Source organism: Nothoprocta perdicaria, unplaced genomic scaffold, assembly GCF_003342845.1.
Source record: "Nothoprocta perdicaria isolate Ctin4 unplaced genomic scaffold, notPer1 scaffold_350, whole genome shotgun sequence".
Lineage (NCBI taxonomy): Eukaryota > Metazoa > Chordata > Aves > Tinamiformes > Tinamidae > Nothoprocta > Nothoprocta perdicaria.
Window position 1 is genome coordinate 60,225 of NW_020455589.1, and position 20,688 is coordinate 80,912.

At 49.9% G+C, this 20,688-nt stretch overlaps 1 protein-coding gene and 2 long non-coding RNA genes across 7 annotated transcripts in view; 1 reads left to right on the forward strand and 2 right to left on the reverse strand.

Moving 5' to 3' along the window:
- The first annotated feature begins 44 nt into the window (after positions 1 to 44).
- KCNC1 (potassium voltage-gated channel subfamily C member 1) overlaps positions 45 to 20,688 on the forward strand; it is a 78,729-nt gene continuing 58,085 nt past the window's right edge. For all 4 annotated transcript variants that reach the window (XM_026044150.1, XM_026044149.1, XM_026044151.1 and 1 more), the window contains exon 1: positions 45 to 632. In XM_026044150.1, the coding sequence (XP_025899935.1) occupies positions 63 to 632 (570 nt within the window). In that variant the 5' untranslated portion in view covers positions 45 to 62. The remainder of the gene's footprint in view (positions 633 to 20,688) is intronic.
- LOC112951453 lies at positions 9,195 to 11,294 on the reverse strand. 2 transcript variants are annotated; one of them, XR_003250218.1, is made up of 4 exons: positions 11,277 to 11,294; positions 10,790 to 10,914; positions 9,881 to 9,962; positions 9,195 to 9,272 (listed from the first exon to the last, which is right to left on the reverse strand). It is a non-coding gene; the product is annotated as an uncharacterized LOC112951453 (long non-coding RNA). The 2 variants fall into 2 exon arrangements; XR_003250217.1 differs by lacking the exon at positions 11,277 to 11,294 and having other exon boundaries at positions 10,790 to 11,166.
- Positions 11,298 to 20,180, reverse strand: LOC112951454. The gene is made up of 3 exons (XR_003250219.1): positions 20,069 to 20,180; positions 17,701 to 17,831; positions 11,298 to 11,397 (listed from the first exon to the last, which is right to left on the reverse strand). It is a non-coding gene; the product is annotated as an uncharacterized LOC112951454 (long non-coding RNA).

Genomic DNA, 20,688 nt, shown 5'->3' on the forward strand with positions numbered 1-20,688 from the left:
TGTCCCGCGCGCCGCCGCCGCGCTCGCCCCATGAAGCCGCGACATGCCCCATAAGCGGCGCGATGGGCCAGGGCGACGAGAGCGACCGCATCGTCATCAACGTGGGGGGCACGCGGCACCAGACGTACCGCAGCACCCTGCGCACGCTGCCCGGCACCCGCCTCGCCTGGATCGCCGAGCCCGACGCCCACAGCCACTTCGACTACGACCCCCGCACGGATGAGTTCTTCTTCGACCGCCACCCCGGCGTCTTCGCCCACATCCTGAACTACTACCGCACGGGCAAGCTGCACTGCCCCGCCGACGTGTGCGGGCCCCTCTACGAGGAGGAGCTCGCCTTCTGGGGCATCGACGAGACCGATGTGGAGCCCTGCTGCTGGATGACCTACCGGCAGCACCGCGACGCCGAGGAGGCGCTCGACAGCTTCGGCGGGGCGCCCCTGGACAGCAGCGCCGAGGACGGCGACGTGGACGGCACGGGCGACTCGGGCGACGGCGAGGAGGAGCTGGAGATGACCAAACGCCTGGCGCTCAGCGACTCCCCCGACGGCCGCTCCGGGGGCTTCTGGCGCCGCTGGCAGCCCCGCATCTGGGCGCTCTTCGAGGACCCCTACTCGTCGCGATACGCGAGGGTAAGGTGCTGCGCCGCGCGCCCTCGCCCCGCRGCTGCCCCACGCGCATCCTCCGAGCCTCGCCATGCTCCCGGGCGCCCCGCCGCACCAGGGGACCACCTGGAGAGGGGCTTCACGGAGGTGCCTTGATCACCTCCGCTTGGCGGGCTGTTGGCCATAAGGAGAGCGCTCTCCCCAGCCTTCCTGCAGTGCGACCGCTCTCCTGCTTCACCGGGAACAGGAGAGCGTGGGGGCCAGACATCCCCATGGGAGCCGCGCGTGGGGCGAGCTTCGGAGCGGGCCCCGGCAGAGGAAGGGGAGCCCGTCCCCTCGCCCTCCGCGTGGGTGCCACACTCGGCAGGCAGGACAGGGCGCGCGGGAGCACGGCGTGGGACAGAGGGCTGCGTGGCCGGCGCGGCGGGGACGCGGCGCGCGGGGACTGGCGTGGCTGCTGAAGGACAGCTCCTGGCTCGCCCGCCGCAGGCCCTGCGGAGCCGCTCGCGGCCGCGCGCGCTCCGGGGCCGCTGCCGTCGCACAGGGGGAGGCAGCAGCTCCTGGGCTCAGCCGGGCCCGAGGCCGCTCGTCAGCGCTCGCTCMAGGCTCTGCGGCACGGCTGGCGCCGCGCGGCAGCCGCCTCCATAGGCGGGCAAGCCCAGGGAGCCCGGGCAAAGCCAGCACTCCGGGTGCGTGTTATTCCCATTCCTTGTGCAGCGGAGCTGCTGCCAGTCCCGTTGGGGACGTGGCGGGCAGCGAGGTGGGGACGGGGCAGCGAGCGGCGGCTCCGTGTGCGGTGGCCCCACGCGCGGCGGCTCCGGCAGCGGCTCTCGGAGCGCGGGCAGCGCCGGGGCTGCGGGTCCGTGAACGGGCAGAGCCGGAGCAGCGCCCGGAGTCACCGCGTGCTGCGTCCCGCAGATTCGCGCGTGCCGACCCTTTGGAGAGGGCCTCCCCCAACAAAGGGCTTGATATTTTACATGAATCCCCCTAAGCAGTGTGGAGGGTAAAGGAATGATAAAATATTTACCTTAACATGGTAAGGGCCGATGCTGTTGCACTGCAGCTTTCAGGTGGCTGATTTCTGCCAAGGGCACTCGGGAACGGAGAGGGCAGGCTGGAGGGCATCCTCCAAACGGCTTAGTTGGCTTCCTTCAATTGAGCCCGACATGAACGGGCACGCGACAGAACAGTGGGTCTCTGGTGGCCAGAAATCTGTTGGTAAAACACAGCAAGTCAAAGCCTTGCCCAAGATTTTGGGGAATGTTCCAAAGCCAAAAGGATAATGTTGTCCCACTGAAAAGGATAGGCACGGTCAGGAGGCTAAACCAGCCTTTTTCTTGGAACAGTTCCTGTGTTTGAGGCTGGAGCACAAACGGCATAGCCGGGAGCAGGAGTCCCTGGGGGGTACAAGCTGGAATGCTAGCAGGACATACGTTTCATTTTCCTCCTCTGTAYGGGCATTTCCATTTAGGAATAGGCATTTTATAAAGTGGATTGGTTATTCCAATACTGTTATCCGGTTTATTCACTGTTACCTGTGCATATCTGGTCCAATTACTGCTCCCCCTGCCCCCAATTTACTTCTAACTCGCTCTTTCCTTAAAAGATTGCTAGAGTAATATGAGTTCTAGGCAAAGCTGAATTATCTACTGAGTATTTAATGGGTTAAAATACAATTCTCTAACTTGTATCTATGGAGACATAGGCCGTAYGCATTAATATTTTGCATGAAGGAAGATGGCTTTCATCATCAACACATGCACACACATCCATTAAGGAGACATTAAGACAGTTAACATCTTCTAATAAAAGCCATATGTTATGGTTATGGATGTAAAAAAGATGGGAGCGTGATTTATGTTTCTGTGACCTAATGACAGACGTTGCAAGAAGACCTCAAACTCACAATAGCTAATTTGAAGTAAAATAATTGATAGGATCATTAACAGGGGAATGGTATGTTAAAGCAATCATTAGGAAAGTAGAGTCAGGCAACAAACACACTGTTATCTTGTTTCTAATCATGTGCACAACTTTCAATGACTTCCCCTGTCTCAGTCACGCAAAATGGAAATTCACGTTGCCATTTGTCAAAAAAAAAAGAAATTACATCACAAAAATTCGTCATCCCAGTTGGATGCAAGACGTCTGCTAACTGTGAATATTAAATATATGCTTGGTGTTTACATACGGCACCAACGCGTATGTCCAAGTAACGTCTTAGTAGAGCCCTGGTTTACATAATCGTTATTCTGTTATACTTGGGCAAGTAGAGAAAATCTGAATGTCAATGTAAAGATGAAAAGAGAACTCACATAGTTAAATAAAGCAAGGTTTCTCTGGGCTATACCTGGTATAATAATTCAGTGAACATATAGCAGCTCTCTATGGAAAGATCGTATCTACTCCTTTTTGACCAATACTGTTTAAAAACACAGGTCCACTTGACTATCTGACTTAGGCAGCATCTCACTTGAGGATATTCACAGCTTGAGAACTGACTGTAATCCCTGTTTTGCAAAGGGATCAGGACCTAATTCATGCTAAATTATGTGTGATCTCACTGTGGATGACCAGGGAGGAGGGGAAGGCAGRGATGCACTGCAGGTGAAATCAGCTAGCTCTGCAAATCGTGCCTATCCCTTAACTTTGGTAAAGCACAACCTACCAGTCATTAATAGCTTGTCGTTAAGCACAACATATTCAGCCAGTTCTTGTGGGGAGGATGGGGGAAAAGCCGAGTTTAATTAAATTCTAGCTTTCCAGATGTTGTTTTCTTAAACATGGTATTTCTTTCTGAAAAGATCAAACTTTAAGAAATTGCACGGTGTTGTAAGCAGAAAAGCGTGAGCGAGGGGCGCTGCAGCCCGCGCAGCCCGGGGCCCGCGGGGAAGGCCGTGCCCAAGGCCTCGGCAGGGCAGCGCACAGGGAGACCGGGAAGATCCCACGGACAGAGGTGCTCTCTGCACACGCAGACACACACACAGACAGGCAGGCGGGCTTTCCAGAGGGTCTGATCAGGCAGTTGGGTATCACCAGGTGCCAATACGTCCTGTGCACCCACATCAGGGAGCCGTCTCTCTCGCGCTTGTTAGAGGCCTCTCTGTGCATCCGGAGGCAGCTTTGCGGGTTTGGTTTCCAGAGCAGGGCTGAGGGCGGAAGGGAGCCGGGCAGAGCGCAGCGCAGACCCGCGGCAGCGGCTCCGCGTGGGGCTGGGCGCCGCTATGTCCTTCTGCCCTCGCAGACACCAGCACAACCGCTGGGAAACCTTCCCTGGGCGCTGCTGCCCCAGCTCTCCCATATCCTGGCCCGGCTGCTCCCGCCCAAGCAAAGGGCCCTGGGGTCTCCAGGGCCCCGTCCCTGCCGGCAGCGGGGCCGCTTTTGGCTCCCCGTGTTGCGCTGGGCAGCGGTTGGGAGCCTTTGGTCCCAGGCTCCGTGTGAGCGCTCAAGGGCTCCAGCTCCGACTGGGCACTCCATCTTCATTAATGAACCCTAAGGGAAGCTTCCAAATAAACATTCACTCCAGCTTTTAAACAGAAGCAGCTCAGGATCCGATGGCAGGATCTCAAGAGCCTGACTCCCCAGGCTGGCAGCTGCCCCTGGCTCTGGGGAAGGGCTCGTGGCCGGGCTCACGCTTGCCCTTCCCGCCCCTCCGTGCCTCCCACGCCGTGCAAGGGTCTGATTTCTGCCGCGGCGGCACCGGGAGACACGTTTATGGCACTGACATGACAACAGTAAAGGGGACAGTGCAGAAGACACGAGAGAGGAGCATCTTCCCTTGATTTCCTCCCGCCTCACTTGGTACATTATTCAAGAGCCTCTCAACCTTCCTACCTTTGCGTTAGCTGATTCTCCTCCAAATAAATGCCGTGCCCACGGGATCCCGAGTGCTCAGGAGCCCTCGTCACGTCCCGGAGCCTGGAGGCTGCCGTGGCTCCTGCCCCACCTCGTGGCCCGGGCTCAAGGACGGGGCCTGTCCCGCAGGGGCCCCCGGCGCTGCTCCCGCTGCGAGGCCGCGCGCGCAGCTCAGCCCCGCCGCCCCATTGCAGCTGCACGCTGCATTACTGCTTGGGAAACCCGCACGCTGCATTACTGCACACTGCCCTGCTGCTCTGGGCGCTGCAAGCTGCGCTACTGCCCGCTGCATTGCTCCTCTGGAATAACAGGAACCTTCCCACCTGGTAAGAAGCTTCCCTCATCCCTCCAGTGTAAAGGGGGTTACAACGGAAAGGTCTTTGTAGGGACTTGTATAGGGAATTCGTAGAGTGCCTGCTCTAACGCCCCGGCGGGGCCGGCCCTGCCGCCCCACAGCGGCTCCCTCGAAGGCAACATGAGCATCTTGGCTCACACATTCCCCACGGAATCCCCACGTCTGTGGCGGGGCAGTTCCGGAGGGGCCGGACACCACCCGAGGATGGCACAGCCGGGGCTGCACGGAGCGGCCCCCGAGCGCACACAGCGCCAGCACTTCCAGCTCCAGGAGGGGCTTTTTTAATCCATTCGCCTATTTCCAGTGTTATTTCTATTATTCCAAAACCTTAAAAAAGAACAGCATCTGTTGCCATTCTCATATATCTTATATCTTAATGTTTCTAGGTTACAAAATTTACTTGATTTAGCCAAGGCTGGGATGGTATGGATCATACCATCATATGCATACACATATATATGCCTTCCTCTCACCACCACCTCCTACAGCGCTGAGTGGGATTTCCATATGAGGCAGGACTTCAAAATGAAGCCATCCCAAAATACTCCTAAAAATGTAGCCTCGGCACCACTGGTACCACTACGCAGTTTGGGGACTGGTTTCAGTGTGATATTGGGTCTCTGCTCTCTTCAGTCCATCCTTATGTTGCTCTCTTTGTCCTTCTCCTGACATTAGCTATTTTGGTTTTGGTTCGGGAAGAAAAAGGCAACAAAATCCTGCTATTCTGTGTTGCTGTATCATGAGACAAAGGATAAAAAGATCCATGGATCAATTWTAATATTTCTATTTTCGAGCTACTCACAAAAATGTGGCATATCAGACTACAGCTAGGAAAATTATTTTTCCATCTTGTTTTTCCTTCCTTTGTGCAGTCTGATATTCGAGGGTGTTCATTCTTAATTTTATAAATACATTACCGAGCTGTGTATATTTATAGTACTACTTTAGTGACAAAGCCTGTACAAATAGGGCTTCTTTTAGCATAAGGAGGCATGGTAGCAAATCAGCAACTCGCTGCTATTGAAACGCAGTGCCAAAATTATTATCAGTTTCAAGGAGAAATGAATTTTCCTGCAGCACGGCTCAGGACAACCCATTATTTGCCATCTCTTGCTTTCTGAATAGGCACGTTGTCCATCTCCATTCCAAAGCAGTGATGTGCAATAGATCCTAGCCAATTATGGGGAACGTATTCAAATCTATATTTTCATAGCCAGGGAAAGGCATTAGGAGCTTTGGCACCTGGCATCAAAACCCAGAGCTCTATTAGTGACAAAGCCCCTGATCCTAATGGCATTTTTCCCTGCAAAGGGCCACAAAATCCAGCCCCCTCCAGGCCACGTGTCTTCAGTGAATGCTCAGATCACATCCAAGGGCTGTATTCCATAAATCCAAAGGGCAAGCAGGGGCATTCAGGATGGGGGAAAGAGAAGGGCTCCATGTGGCAAGCGCGGGGGCTAAGGGGCACAGCCCCCATCCTCGGCTCCTCCGGAGCCTCCTGGCGGGAGAGCTGGAGCGGAGCAGCCATTTTGAGCTCCCTGCCTGGGAATTAGCCGCTCCGCTCCCGGCTGCTGCATTGGAGCCGAGGTGGGAACAGGATTAGCGGCCCGGCTCGGCTTTCCCTGCCGCAGACTGGATTATATAAATCCGTGGTTCGCTGCGAGCGGCGCCCGCGAGGCAGCGCGCGGGGATCAGGTGGGATCAGAGGAACCTGTGAATCTGCAGAGAGGCTCGCTCTCCCCCCGAACACAAACCGGGTGCTGTCATTTCCAGAACAATTTTTACATCTCTCATCTGTGCTCAGCAAGGCCCCAGATTGCGCTGTCTTCCCTCCTACTCCTGTAGTGATAGCTTCCCTCCAGGAATATCCCTGCTCCCATCCTCCGAGAGCGCGGTACTATCCGCCCCGGCGGGAGGGGAAAGGGCCAGGCCCTAATTGATTTCCCCTTCCCTCGGATATGATTTATGAGACCTAACGGGGCTCCTACTAAATCATGCTATAAAAATGAAGCATAAATCTCCGTCGGAGGCTTTTTGCAGCGCTGGCTGGTGATGTAAGGCCCTTTAATGGCAGCGGGGTGAAGCTGCGCCGGAATGGCCCGTGCAAGCGCGGTAATCCCGGGGTTTCGGCGCCACAGATCTCACACCGGGAGATTTGGGCTGGAAAAACACCCGGCTGGCACCATCGGGGTTAAAAGACCCCGTCGGAGTTTTCTTGGAGAGCCTGGGAAAGACGGCGCCTTTGCAAACCCCAAAGCTGGGTTATTTCTGAGCAATAAAGACTAAGCCTCGTCCACCTGCATCTTGTAATTTCCCGGCGACAAACAGGGCATTGTGGTCTGAATAGCCAAACCAAATAGCACCTTCCCTTAATTTCCTGGAGCAGTCAGTTGTTATTCACCAAAGAAATTAAAAGCGGGAAGAAAAGGAAAAATAAAGAAAATGCACACAGTTGTACCCAACAGAATAGCAGCTCCTTGTTTCAGCTGCAGCAAAATCCCCATTGCTGCCCTCCATCTCCTCCACCTTCAACATCCTCCTCCTCCTCCTCAAAAAAGCCCATTTAAAACACCACCCACACTCCTCTCCTTAAATGCAGAAAGACCCGGCCAGTTCAGGTCGCGGATCATTCACCAGCTGCAGATTTTCAATCCAAAAACGAACTCCATTAACCCCGTTCTGTTCCCACTTGGGCTTCCTGCACCGGGCCCCTTGACGGGCACAGGGGCGCTTTGGGTACCGCGCTCGCAAGGAGGGAMCGAGCGCGGCCTCACCACGCCGTGAGCTCCCGTCCCACTTATTTTAGAGTAAATTATAGTAAATGGCTGCTTATTTTGTAGTAAAAAACTTTCAGCCAAATTTTGTTCAAGCAATATYGATATTCGCTGTTCAGCTGATTGAATTCCAGTGTTTATTCCACYAAGAATCCCAAAGTGCTAGTGGTTTTATTCAAAGACTCACTGTAAATTTTAAACCTGGGTAGGTTACTTGAAACGTTAGTTACGTCTAAGCAGCAGGAAATCAATGCTGCCAAAGCGCATACCCTGTTCTAGAGCAAACATCATCTGGAAACTCGGCTCCAGCAAAAAAGAGAAGCTCTTTCTAGCTGCAGGCATGGACTAAAGGCAAGAGAAAAGTGTGGAATCCTGCAGCCATCGTACAGGGCCTTCATCTCCCAAGCGTAAGTTCATCCTCACAAGCACTGGGGTCAGCTGGAGCAAGGCCCAGGACAGCACAGCTTGTGTCCTCAGAGGATACTGTGCTAGGACAAAGGGGAAAACTTCTGTTCTTACTAGGTTTAGCACTAAGTTTAGCACAACTTCATKCACCTCTATGCAGACGTGAGGCTTWAAGGCTGTTACTTAAGGCACAAACATGCCCAGGCCTACATAAATATATAGAAACACACGGAGTATAGCTCAGCATTGCTCAATGAGTGACCATCTGACACAAGCTGAAACACAAGAAGTTCCGTCTCCAGGTGAGGAGCAACTTCTTTACTGTTAGGGTRACAGAGCAGTGGAACAGGCTGCCCAGGGAGGTTGTGGAGTCTCCTACTCTGGAGGTCTTCAAAACCCGCCTGGATGCCACCCTGTGCCACATGCGGTAGGTGTGCCTGCTGGAGCAGGAAGGTTGGACTAGATGATCTGTAGAGGTCCCTTCCAACCTTAAATATTCTGTGAATCTGTGAATCTGCAGTAGGGCATAGATACCGAAGCAGTAAATCACATTAATGCAGCAAGCCGCGTGGCTTGGCCCTGCCTCAGGGCCCCTTAGTCCCTCGGGGAACTGGCACGGTGAGGAGCGGCGCAGCCCTCGCGCTGCCTGGGCGCAGGGGAGGCGGCTTCGCTCGCCCTGCCCTTCCTCGTGGTCATTAGGGGATAACCTGCCAGGCTCTCTGGATGCCGTGGGCACGAAGCAGCCAGGCAGCAGTGTGGGGGAAATGGAGCCTGTTCCCGGCCGGAGCGGTTCCCAAGGGGCAGGGGCCGCTTTCCAAAGCCTGTTTCCCTACACCCTTCCTCCCTGACAGAGCCAGGCTTGCAAATGCTCTCGGGCAAGCTGAACTTGTGCTGCCTTTTCAAAAACGTGCTCAAATGAAAACAGGAGATATTGGTGTGAAACCACCCCCTTCACGCAATAATCCTGTGGCTGAAGCGTTTGTTTAGAAGATGGCATTTCGGGTTTAATATCTTTTTCCAGCCGCAAGGTTACAAACCTTCATCCGTCTCCACCCGAGTGATAATTCTTACCACCTTCCACAAGATTAATGGCAGAAAACAGATACGTAGCAAAACATTCACAGACAGCATAACTTACAATTTTGCACACACACTATTTTTGTGTTCTCCCCTCAGCAGCTCAAAGCAAGTACGCGTTGGATGGGACCAAACGTCCTGATAATCTGGCTGGCCCCAGGGCGAGCCCTGCGCGGTGCTTTAGTGATCTCTGTAGCGCCCCTAGGGAGAAGGAAGGCACAAGACACACAAAAGTGCCGTCCTGGAGGAGGGAGACAGACCTTTTCCATCCCTGGAAGGTGGCAGCCTGCAAAGTGAGCTACCAGGGCAGTGCAAGGACACGCTGCATCACTGGTTCCCAAAAGACCCGTGTTTCCCTGTCGCTTCTCAGACACCCCGTGACACATACAGGCAGTCTGGAGTTCCTCACAAGCTGCCTCACCATCCATGCTCTAACATAAACGTCYTTTTCATTTACATGGCAATTGATCACTTGCATCTTAGTACTTTTAATACTACAAGCTGCATGACGGCTTTCCTTTAATAGTAGTCATGCAGCTTGTAGTATTAAAAGTACTAAGATCTCAGTTAAACTGCTGCCACGCTAACTTAGCTTGGAGCACAGGTCTTTGGTAGAAAAGGGCCATTTGCACCACGAACGTGCTTTAGTTTCGGCGTAACCAGACAACATGGAAGTGACTGATGCACATTCCAGTTACTACGTTCACTGTCTTCATGTTAGGCATAATCCTAGATTCAATACAGTTCAAATCTTAGTGAAACTAGGGAGTATAGAGTATATTGCTGAATATCCCTTGACTATAATTTACCTTCTATAGGAGTCTTGCCAGGGGTTCTAATGAAGCAGAGGCAGTTTTGCAGTTTTACCATCTGTTATCAAATCTACTCCTGCTGTAAGAGAAATACAGTTGTGTTAGAGTTTAGAAGCAACAAACACTAAAAAAAATATTTTCCTTCATTGTTTAAATAGCTTTGCTGAACGTTCCAAAGCAGGTAACATCTGGACAATAAACAAAGCACTTTAAAGACTGATGTAATTAAAAGAAGATACATCAGAAGAACAAAAATAATGAGGTGTTCTCCATAAACACAGCACAATACAGGGGTATCGATAAGAAATCATGTCATATTGCAAAGCCTCCATACCTGGAAAAAATACATATGAGAAATATGAATGTCCTTAAATGTTACAAACACCCCTCTGTCCTRTCCAACCTAGGCCCCTGTAGCACTGCAGGGCACTCAGGAGCTCCGTGGCTCTGTTCCTGCTGCCCCTGGGAGGCCCGAGAAGGGCCTGGGGTTTGAAGCTCCACGGAGCACTAAGGCTCAGTTTGCCTTGTGTGCAGTGGACTCAAAATGAATACTTAATATTTATATGAATCATTGTCAGTGTCAAGAAAGATGAAGCTGATAAAAATAGAACCAAATCGGGGAACGAGTTTTAAGATTCACTGGGTAAATGCCTCTTTACGTACGGTATTATTTATAGGTATTTTTCTAACCCGTTCTGTCATCCTGTCTCTTAAAATTATTAGAGAGGGAGAAGGGAGAACCTACGGCAAGTGTTGATGCCAGGGAACTCTTGCTGAGAACTCTGGCATCTCACTTGGAGCCCAGAGAAGGAAGGGGAGAAGCAGCCTGGGAGTTGGGAGCTGTGTTGCTAAGCCCCTTAYTCCTCTCATCTCCTATAAGGAAGCCATTTCAGCCTATTTATTTACCTGAATTCCTCTGTCACGAGCAGCACAGCACTTTCAGGTCTCCGAGGTTGGTGTTTGAGAGGACTCTGAAGGCAACTCTCACCTCCGAGAGCTGCTCARTGGTTCTCCCAGCCCTTGGAGCCTTGCTGCAGTGAGGGTCACAACCACAGTTTCAGCACCAGATCTGTATTTTCTTAACTCTCCTTGAGGTCAATGACAGCTATGGATGGTGTCTTCAAGATGTCCCCAAAGGAGCTTAAACTAGAGATTGAAACCTTTTGGAAATGTCAGTTTTGATAACTCTGTGCGTCTACTGACTTTCATTTGAGAATGAGACGGTCTCTGCCAACCCCTCCCTGCACCACAAAGAGTCCGTGAGTCTCAACCATTTGTGAAAGTACCTTAAAAATCCACATAAAGGACAAAATATAACCAAACATTATTAGATCTTGAAACCATTATTCAATAATAAATCCAAAATGCTAAAGACAATGAAGATGACACTCACCTTGGCAGAACGCTCAAAGGAAGAAGGGACAGCCCCAAGGCTTGTACTAGACTCTTGCAGACAGTAGCTTTGTAGGTGCAAGAAATCTGGGGAGGTCCAAAGCGCAGTGCCTGCTTTCACCCTGCAAGGACACAGGGCATTGCGTAGGGGAAATATGAATCCAGAGGCTATTATTTTATTCAGCATCATGTTAATACTCACCACTTTCATCCTTCCTTCCTTCATGGAGACTTTCCTGTGGCCGGTGAGAACGGCACAGCCGCCCAAGCCCTTGGCCACCACGAGGTGACTGCAAACGCCTCTCCAGCTCTTGACCTATCTAGCAACAGACCTGCAAGGAGCTTGGTCTCCTCTCCATCACCACTGTCCTAAACCCTCCYGAGAAGTACCATACAGGTGTCTGCATGTGTGGCAATACCAAAAGAATAAGCAGAGATCCTAGATCCAGCCCTTTGGGAGGGCTGCAGGGAAGGGAAGAGGTCAGGGAATTTTGTGTTCCTGAGTTTTTGGAAGCTTACTCAGAGTTTTTGGCTAAAAGAGGCAGGTTGTGGAGTATCAATAGCAACAGTGCATGTAGTCTGCTGGTTCTGATCTAGAAACAAAAGGCCAAACACTAATAAATATATTCTTTTTTCAGTGTATTCAAAGTTTCTTCCTATTCTTGATGATGCTCAAAGAAAAWTTTTTTTCAGTACAGTTTCTTCTCAAACTTATTCAGGAAAAAAATAGTAGACAGAAAGAATGAACGAGGCAGTGAAGTATAAGAGAAAGTGACAGAAGGATAAAAAGATTTTCTGCATAACATTTTAGCAAAGTCTTTGAACAAGGGAAAAGCCTTGTCAGTTTGAAATCTGCAGGAGAAATATGACAACATTTATTTAACGTTTTCAAGGAAAAAGGGATCCCTTTTTCCAAGTTGCTTTTATAGGTCCCTTCGAGTCATTTCCATGTAACATTGCACATCTCTGGCTTGCAGTCCTTCAGCCTGCAGCTTCCTTGAGACTCTTCTTTGTTTTGCTGGTTGGTTTTGATTTTTTTTTTTAATGAGGTGACAATAGGAGCAGGTTCTCATGTAGATGATGAAGACAGGGCTGCTTATGAACCTTCCTTCACACAAGTCTCAGCCTGACGCTGTGTCAATATAGTCTTTTCTGGACACCAAATGCCCCTTTGAAGGATCTAAAGGGCCCCCTCCTTGTCCTTCACACTGCTTTTCAGTGCAAGACTGTGACATTAGCTTTGTGTTTTAGGCAACAACAGTGGTTTCAGCTGTAGTTTGAGAGCTGGCCGCCTCCTCAGGGAGCACGGAGCAGTGCAGGGACTGCAGCCACTGCCACAAGGACACTTGTGAAGGAGAACCAGGGAGATCAGCATCTCCCCTACAAGCAATGGGAAAGAAGCCACCGGAGCAGGATTTAGCAACAATAAACAGGGAAAGGGAGGAGACTTCAGCGGGAGAAGCAGGGATCTGTTTTTTCTGGGTGAGGGAAGCTGGACACGGCAGAGTAGGGGGGGATGCAGGAAAGCTCATGCCCTTCCTGGGTGGAYCATCAAGGCTGTCAAGAGTTGGGAATCTCAACCCGTGCACTCCAGAGCAAATACCTCCTGTTCCTGCAAGTGAGAACGAGCTAATCGGAATAATCCCAATGAGGCAGTAATATGCCAGCAATCCTGATATTCTGAGCATGCTGCAAGCAAGAAGGCAGCCTCCAACAGAGCTCAGCAAGACAAATTTAGCAGTATTAGATTTTGTGGTCAAAAGAGCACCTTTTGCTGAATAAAAAAAAGGGTTAGGCTCCAAAGTGGAAAGCCTCACGTACTGCCACCAATGCTTGCAAATGGAGAAGCTCCAAGGGCGTTTGAGGATTTTGGGCAGCCTGTTCTGATGCACTCAGGGTTTTTTCTGGGGCCTGTGAAGGTCAAAAACTCTGAGAGTGAGGAAAACGGAAGGAAAAAAAAGCCGACTTCATCTCCTTAAGAGCTCTAGCAGAGGCTGCACTGATCCAAGCTGGCCAGTATTGCTTTTCTTCRCTGCAATCCTGCAAAAGAATTACGGCATTCGCCACACACTGAAACTCAGTTCAGCGGCCATCCAAGAATAAATGGGATTTCAGGAGAAAAAGCCTGACCTATTAAATATATAGGGCACTTGCAGAAGCGAGAGGGAGCCACATGCTCTTCCTGTGCCTGACAGCCAGCGGGGTGGCTCRGGAATGTCAGCGCCTGTCCCCACAGATGTCATTCTAGGGCTGGTTCGCACTGCATGCAAAATCCAGGGACAATTAGCACCCTTTGGCCCTTGTGTGATCATACCCCTGGTACAGAAAGTCTACAATAAAGAGGTTATCTTTGACTGAGGATATACGCTGCCTAGTGAAACGATGCCGTTTGCCTCTCGTTTGCTTTTAGTTTGCAGATTGTTCATGTTCTCTGTTCACTGAGGAACTCTAACACAGATATATCTTTATGGTTCCCTGGCCTGTGGCAGATACATGGATGGATCTGAAGTAACAGGGACAAGGTAGGGAAGCAGAAAGGCCCGGGAAGCACAGGGACACATCAGCTCTTGGGCTGACTCCCACCGTGACCTCTGACAAGTCACAGCTTCTTGATAGTGATTTTCCAGTCTGCATAATGAGGATAACAGAAAATTATTTACCTACCTCTTCTGGGTATTGCAGGGACTAATTAGTTAATGTTCACGCTGTACTTTGAAGATAATGTTCTATGAATTATTAAGTAAAACATTTATTGTCGCACTGCTTTAAGCAGGTGAAGCAAGGACATCTTTTTGACAGCAGAAAGAACTAAACTTCTGTTCAAAAATCAAGCAGAGAGATCAGAAGGCAGTCTCATCTTTGCTCCATTCTGATTATTCAGCATTCCTCACCAAGACTGACAGGAAATGAGAAGGCAAAGCTTAAGCATTCAGGTAGGTAAAACTTAGGGCCGTTTAAGATGTTATCAACAAAACCCTTTCCAAACAATAGTTAACATTTCAGAAGTTGCTTCTGGCTCTTCTAGATGAAAAGGCAAAGCCAGACTGAACCATTTCAGTAGAACGTGCAAACCAGATTACTGACAGATTAAGTAATATTAGACTGAGTAATGAGAGACAAAGTTAAGAAATGGAATATGGATAAGCCCAAGTGAAAAGGGAGAGGGGYATTTTGCTTTGTTGCCATGGGGCGGGCAAGGAGGCACCTCGCCSTGTCCCCAGGGACGCGAGGAGCAAGGAGCCAGCTCACCCACCTGCTTGGCAGATGGGGTATCCCACAAAATGCCTCCTGTCAGGATGTGGGGCACGGAATCCGCTGAAGGAACCTGGAGAGCACCTTGCAGGTGCCTCCTCCTCCGAAACAACACATTGGGTTAATTCTAACTCACATCAACCGCYGTGACATTTCCTTACGGCACACAGGGATAGCCTGAAATTGCTTGGGCTGCATTCAAGGCATCAGAAGAGTCAAAAACATCCTCCCTGTTCCTTCCTGGAGCATCTCCGAAGGCACCAGGAATTACTCATCTCTTCAAGGGAGATGGAAGAAAAGCTGCCACARGTTTAACAAAATGTAAAGCCTTCCTTCCCCTCTGCTCACGGATTAAAATTAATGTCAACTCAACCAAAATTCAAAACTCACAACAAAAATAAAATAGGTCAGAAAGAAATTATATTAGAAATATGTCCCCCAGTCAATTGTGTGCTTTTCGGGCTTTTGTAACGTCATAATTTCAATACTTACACAACCACCTTAGACTTTTCTAGGTCTCATAACATCCATAAGCAGAAAGACCTCGCTGATCAGCTCCTCTGCATTCCAGCCTAGGAAACTCTTTCTCACAAGAAAATAAATACATAAGCAAGCTTCCTTTTAAACCTCCTCAGCATTTTAAGCTGCCTGCTCCCTGCTCAGCAAGCCAAGGGCACTCGGAGCTGCCCGGGGGACGTGGAGCCYGCAGGGAAAGAGAGCCCTCCTGGGCCACCAGCTCATGGCAGACTCTGCACCGTGCCAGCTTAACAACATCTGTATCCTCGTCCTCTTCGCACCACCTGGAAAAACTGGTATTTGCTAAGGCTCCATAGCCAAAAAGCTTATTTTAAAAACACGTTCTGTAATCAAACGTCTGTTTGTAACATTTATGACTTGGCAGATTAACTTGCACATCAGGCGCACGTCTTGATGGCTAATTTTGAGCCCTAAATGCAGCAGAACAATCTTCTCTCTGGCTGGTGTCTCTCCTTTTTCAAAAAGCAAATGAGTGCATAAATTATGTTTAAAAAGAGGGAGGCATTTTCTACCCACAGCGTAGAGTCACCGTAGGTGGGTTATTATCCAGGAATACTGAAGAGGCAGCAAGTCTGCGAGTTAACCCCTCCTTGGCAGCCTCTCCTTGGCAGCTCCCGTTCTCACTGCCTGAGATTACCAGCAGGGCAGCGCTTCGCAGGCGGCGCCGCAGCTGCATTGCAGACACACAGCAGCAGCAGCAAAGCTCAGGGAACAGATTTGGCTATTTTATTCCCTGGAGCAGCGAGTGAGCCCCTCGGGAGCACCCGGTCACCTCTGCTGATGCTGGCGGTGCCACTGGCTCCCCTTGGCATTTCCCTCASCAAGCACCACGCTGCAGGTGCCGTGTCTGAGCAGGGCAGGATGGACCCTGCACCAGTTTGGAGGGAGCAGCAGGATTTTGAAGTCTACTTCTGCRGCCTCTTTGCTGATGGGAAGGCAGAAAGCAGTGGGTTGGCAAATGGATGTTTTTCAAGGTATGGGCATGCCCTGTAGCCAATGCAAACAGGCACAAAGATGTTCAGCTGGACAGACAGAGCTACCTGTGTTTCCTACAGTTCGGTCTTCTGTGTGCAGAACATAGTGAGCATTGACTTCGGGGACCTCAGAGTCATTACACTGCTAAATATAAACAATTCACTAGGAATTTTAAGATGCTTTCATCCTCCTCTTAAGCCCTGGAAAGATGAGCTCGTATTAGCAAGCTATCCCTCTTTATAGGTATATCCTTTTATTAATAATTAAGCAATCCCTCCTCCTTTTTGAGTATTTCTAAAACATTCCTGAAATAGTTGTATAATACACACCAAAACCACAGAGCCATCCTAAGCCAGGCAGCTGACCTCGTAGAGCACAGTCCAGCTATTTTTTCCTGCTTTCCCTCTGCATATTCCCAAGCCTGCCCCTCTGCTGCCTTTTTTTCCAAAGGATTAGAATGGGGGAAGAGGCCTTTATTCCTCCCTACCTATAGCAATTTCATCACCTATACACAGTGTTTCTTTCTAAGCAGAATATTTTCCCATCAAAACAGAAACTCAGGCTGTACCTCAATGCATATGTATCCACTTTTAAATCCAGAGCTACTCCATCAAATTGAAACTAGTTTTCCCAGGAAGAAGGCTGTTTCTCTGAAGGATGGTTAGCATCGTAGCTCTTGCCAGCTTTCTGCTTTTGCATCTCTTGGCTGACCAGCTTTTACTGATACTTTGATTATTGCTTTTTAAATCATTGCATGATTTTAAATCATTTAAGCAGGGGTTGGAGCGAGGTTTAGTTCTTGCTGTGGAGGCTGACGGAGACGATAAATCCAAGTGCACGACATCACGTGCTCCAGCGTTACTGTAAAAGACTCAGACACCACACTGCTTGTGCAATACCTGCAGTTACCGTAAATTTCTCAGGCTCCTATTTTCSCACATCTCCCCTTTGCCTCTGAGGGCTGGAAACACAGCAGTGCAGCTTTGGCCCTCGCAGGATGCTCTGACAAGCCCGGCACTGAGAGCTTGCGGACACAGCGTAGCCGCCTGGATGTTATCCATCTAATTTCGGTATCTAATCTCTCTCGACACTTATAATATGCCACTCACTGGGGTGCTCCATCTTAGCTGATAGTGAAATCATTTAATAGAAGCRAGTAGTGAGGTAGGTGACAGGCTGATTGATAGAAACATCTTCCCTGTGCACTGTGCAACAGCGTGCAGCATCTAGGGGCCTGGAGAACAAAGGTTCTGCCTTTGTTGGGGGCATCGAGCAAGGGGGGCAAACACCAGGCAACCTGCAAAGGCCTTTTCCCAAAAAGAAGCTGAGCTCCCTTAAAGCCATTTCTTAAACCAGAGTGAGAGCATCACACAGGGTAACGTGCAGCAGGGTAATGTGGTGAGAACAGTCACTGCTCTCTGCTGACAGGGAGTCTTTCCTACGGCCCCAGGAGGGGCGTTCGGAGGTGGCAGCTAATTCTGTCCCAATTCCCCCGTGCTCCATTCAAACCCTGCATTAGGTGTCTCTCTGCAGTGCAACGGTGGCAGAAAGACAACATTTTGGTAAAACCTGCATCACCCGACATGTTCAGATGTGTATAACTAAGAGTCTTTCCCTACCAGAGGCTGAATTAATGACTTGGCAAGGTGACGGTGACTTACCAAGCCTTTCCCACCTTCAAACAGTGCTAAGCTGGAGAGGATTTGTCTGCTAGGGATTGTCTTCCTTAACGAAGGAGCTTTCTCTCTCCCAGCGCCGTGTGTTGTTGCAGTTTCTGTGGCAACGACTCCGGCTGCAGAGAGGAAACAAGTGGAGGCCCAGGAATCACTGTGAATCGTGAGCACATAAACAAGGGCTACCTCGGCACCTCCCTTCTACACACACGTCTTTGACTCAGCTCACACGCCTTGGCTGGAAGATTATTTGGAATAAAGCAATATTTATTGCTTGCATTTTGGTAGCCACAGAGTAAATGCTCTATTTGACATACTTTATATACCACATTTTGCTGATACATAAATGCAACTAATTTAGGACAATAATCAAGTGGGTTTTACTCTTCCCTCTTTACTCTACTCTTCACATAGGGAAARAGTTCATTTAGTCCAGCCTAGAAAAACCACAGGGGAAAGTACAGATCATTTACCAATTGCTTTATCTGTTGTAAAAAATGTTACCCATAATATTAGTAATCATGTAGAAAAGGATGTGAAAGGAAAGATAAGTGCTGGTAAAAAAAATAAAAAAATAAAAAGTATATACTGCTTTTCCAGAACAAGTCAACGTGTGATGTTCTCAGTCCAGGACACTCAAGAATTACAAGCACCTCAAGTGACTGAAAGGCAGAGATGAGCAGGATCAGGCTTAATACCCTTCATTTAGAAAGACAGCTCATACTCAGAGTTAAGATTTCAGTAACCCTAAGCAAAACCTTTAAAATAACTCAGGAAATGCCCTCGGAAAGCAGGAGCGCAGCGGCTGGGGCCTTTTCCCTCGCTGCCCACGTGTCCTCGCACCCTACTTCTCCGGAAACACGATCTCAAAATGGAAGTGTCTTCTCCCGCACCAAGCCTCCTTTCTGGCTTACCCAAGTTTCATTGAGCACAAACTAAGACACCCGCCTCACTTTGTTTAGTCATGAAAATAACAGAAGAAGGGGAGACAAACAAGTCACAAGGATGGAAACTCCTGAACTAGTTTCCCCCCAGCTTCTCACAGTCCACATATGTTTTCTGAAGTGTGTTTGTGTTGGCTCGGAGACGGGACGAGCTGCTTGGAAATGGGGCACGTCATTCACCTCCCTCCTCAACACAGTGGCTCCTTCCTTACCCAGAGGGTTCTCAATCCTGCAGAAATACGGCCACGTAATGCACTTGGCTRCCCCAACCCCACTGGAGACCACAACCCTGAAACCCAGGGTTGGTTTCAGCCCCAGCAGAGGCCCCAGGGCACTGTGATGGAGGTTAATTCCATTACGGATTTGTCGTTTTGGGAAATGCCGCTCTGTTTAAGTTTTTCCAACTGCAGGGCCACTTCCTTGCTAGACACATTCCAAGGAAAGGAGATAGAAAAGCACAGATATTCATGCTCTGAGTTGTGGATTCTAATTGTACTGAGGTTAGCGTGTTGTTTTAAAATAACATCTATACTCTACCTTACATTTAATGAACCAGACCACTTTCCCAGTGTGGATACAAAGGAGGAATAAGGTATAAGAAAACAAAGGCATTTCAGGATACTAATAAATATTTCAAGATACCACGGGTTGAAACATTTCCCCTGATGGGAGTTTCCCCACCCCGCTGAGACCAGTGAGCRTTTCATTATCGACTGCAGAGGGAGGAACACCTCACCTGTTGGCCTTCGCCAGCCTTCACCAAGCAATTCAGCTGGTATTGGCAGATGCCTGGGACAGCAGCAGACTTTTACACTGCACTGCTGCTAAATTCAGCAATTGGCAGCACTCTCTCTGGCCAGGGGAATTTGGGCCATCACGGATAGCTCTTCCGTAGCTGCTCTTGACAGGAAAAGGGATTTTTCAGGAGTATTTTTGCAAGAGATGTTCAAGATGTGCAAGGCTCAGTGTGCTCCTAAGCTGAAGGACAAGTCGACTCCCATGTTTTCTTACATTCTAGCTCAGGAACACTCAGCTTCAGAAGAGACTACCCTCTCCCTAAAACACAGACATTGGCCACAGTTTGCTGTGATTTACAAAGACAACATGTCGACAGCCTCAAATCCYCAAAGCCAGTCAAGACAATGTCCCTCCCCTCACTTGTTATTACACGAGTCCCCTCAGGAGGGAAGGTCTGCAGAGCCACAGCAGCTGGGAGCAGAGCCACAGRGATCAGAACTTGTGTGCTGAAAGTTCCTTTTCCACATGCCCTGAAGTTGCCATCAGGAAAGGAAGCTGTTGGTGGCCACTCTCCATCCTGGGGCCAAGCAATGGGACAGCCTGTGCTTGCCTAAGTGGACTACAGGGAAGTGGACTAAAGGAACTGGACTAAAAGGAAGCGTGTGTGACCTTACCTGCCACGGCCTTGGTGCTTCACCGAGCGAGCCAGCAGCTCTGGCAGCCCTGGCTCCCCCAGAGGAGGGAGGTGCAGCCCTAYGCCGTGTCAGCGCCCCAGCCTCCGCAGGCCTCCTTAGCCGGCAGGGTTCCCAAACGGAGCACAGGATCGAGCCTCGGATGCCAGGAGGTCTATATAAAGAACACAGCCTTAGTGATAGGTCCAAGGAGATACTAAGCAAAACCAAAACACACAAACAGGACAACAAAAATATAGATACACGCGGTAGAAGTATTCCAGGACTCCMTGCTCAGTTTGATTCCTGATCAGACCAAGAAGGCTTGGCCTCCTTGGCCAAGCACCTGAGGAGATTTCCAGGGCAAGAAAGAACAATGAGTGAGAACACAAAGTACTACAAAACCGTCAGTTATTTAAGGCAGAACTGGTAAAAACACACTGGAAACTTTCCAAAGGATGCCTTTTTGTCTTATTATTTATAATGGCAACTGCTTTGTATAAACTACCTTACACAATTGCTTTTGCCTTCACCCTGATTTATCTGACTTTCCTTGACAGATTCTGCCAGAACTGTTTAAATAATAATTGGATGTGCTGCATGCAGATTTCCCTCCGTCTGCC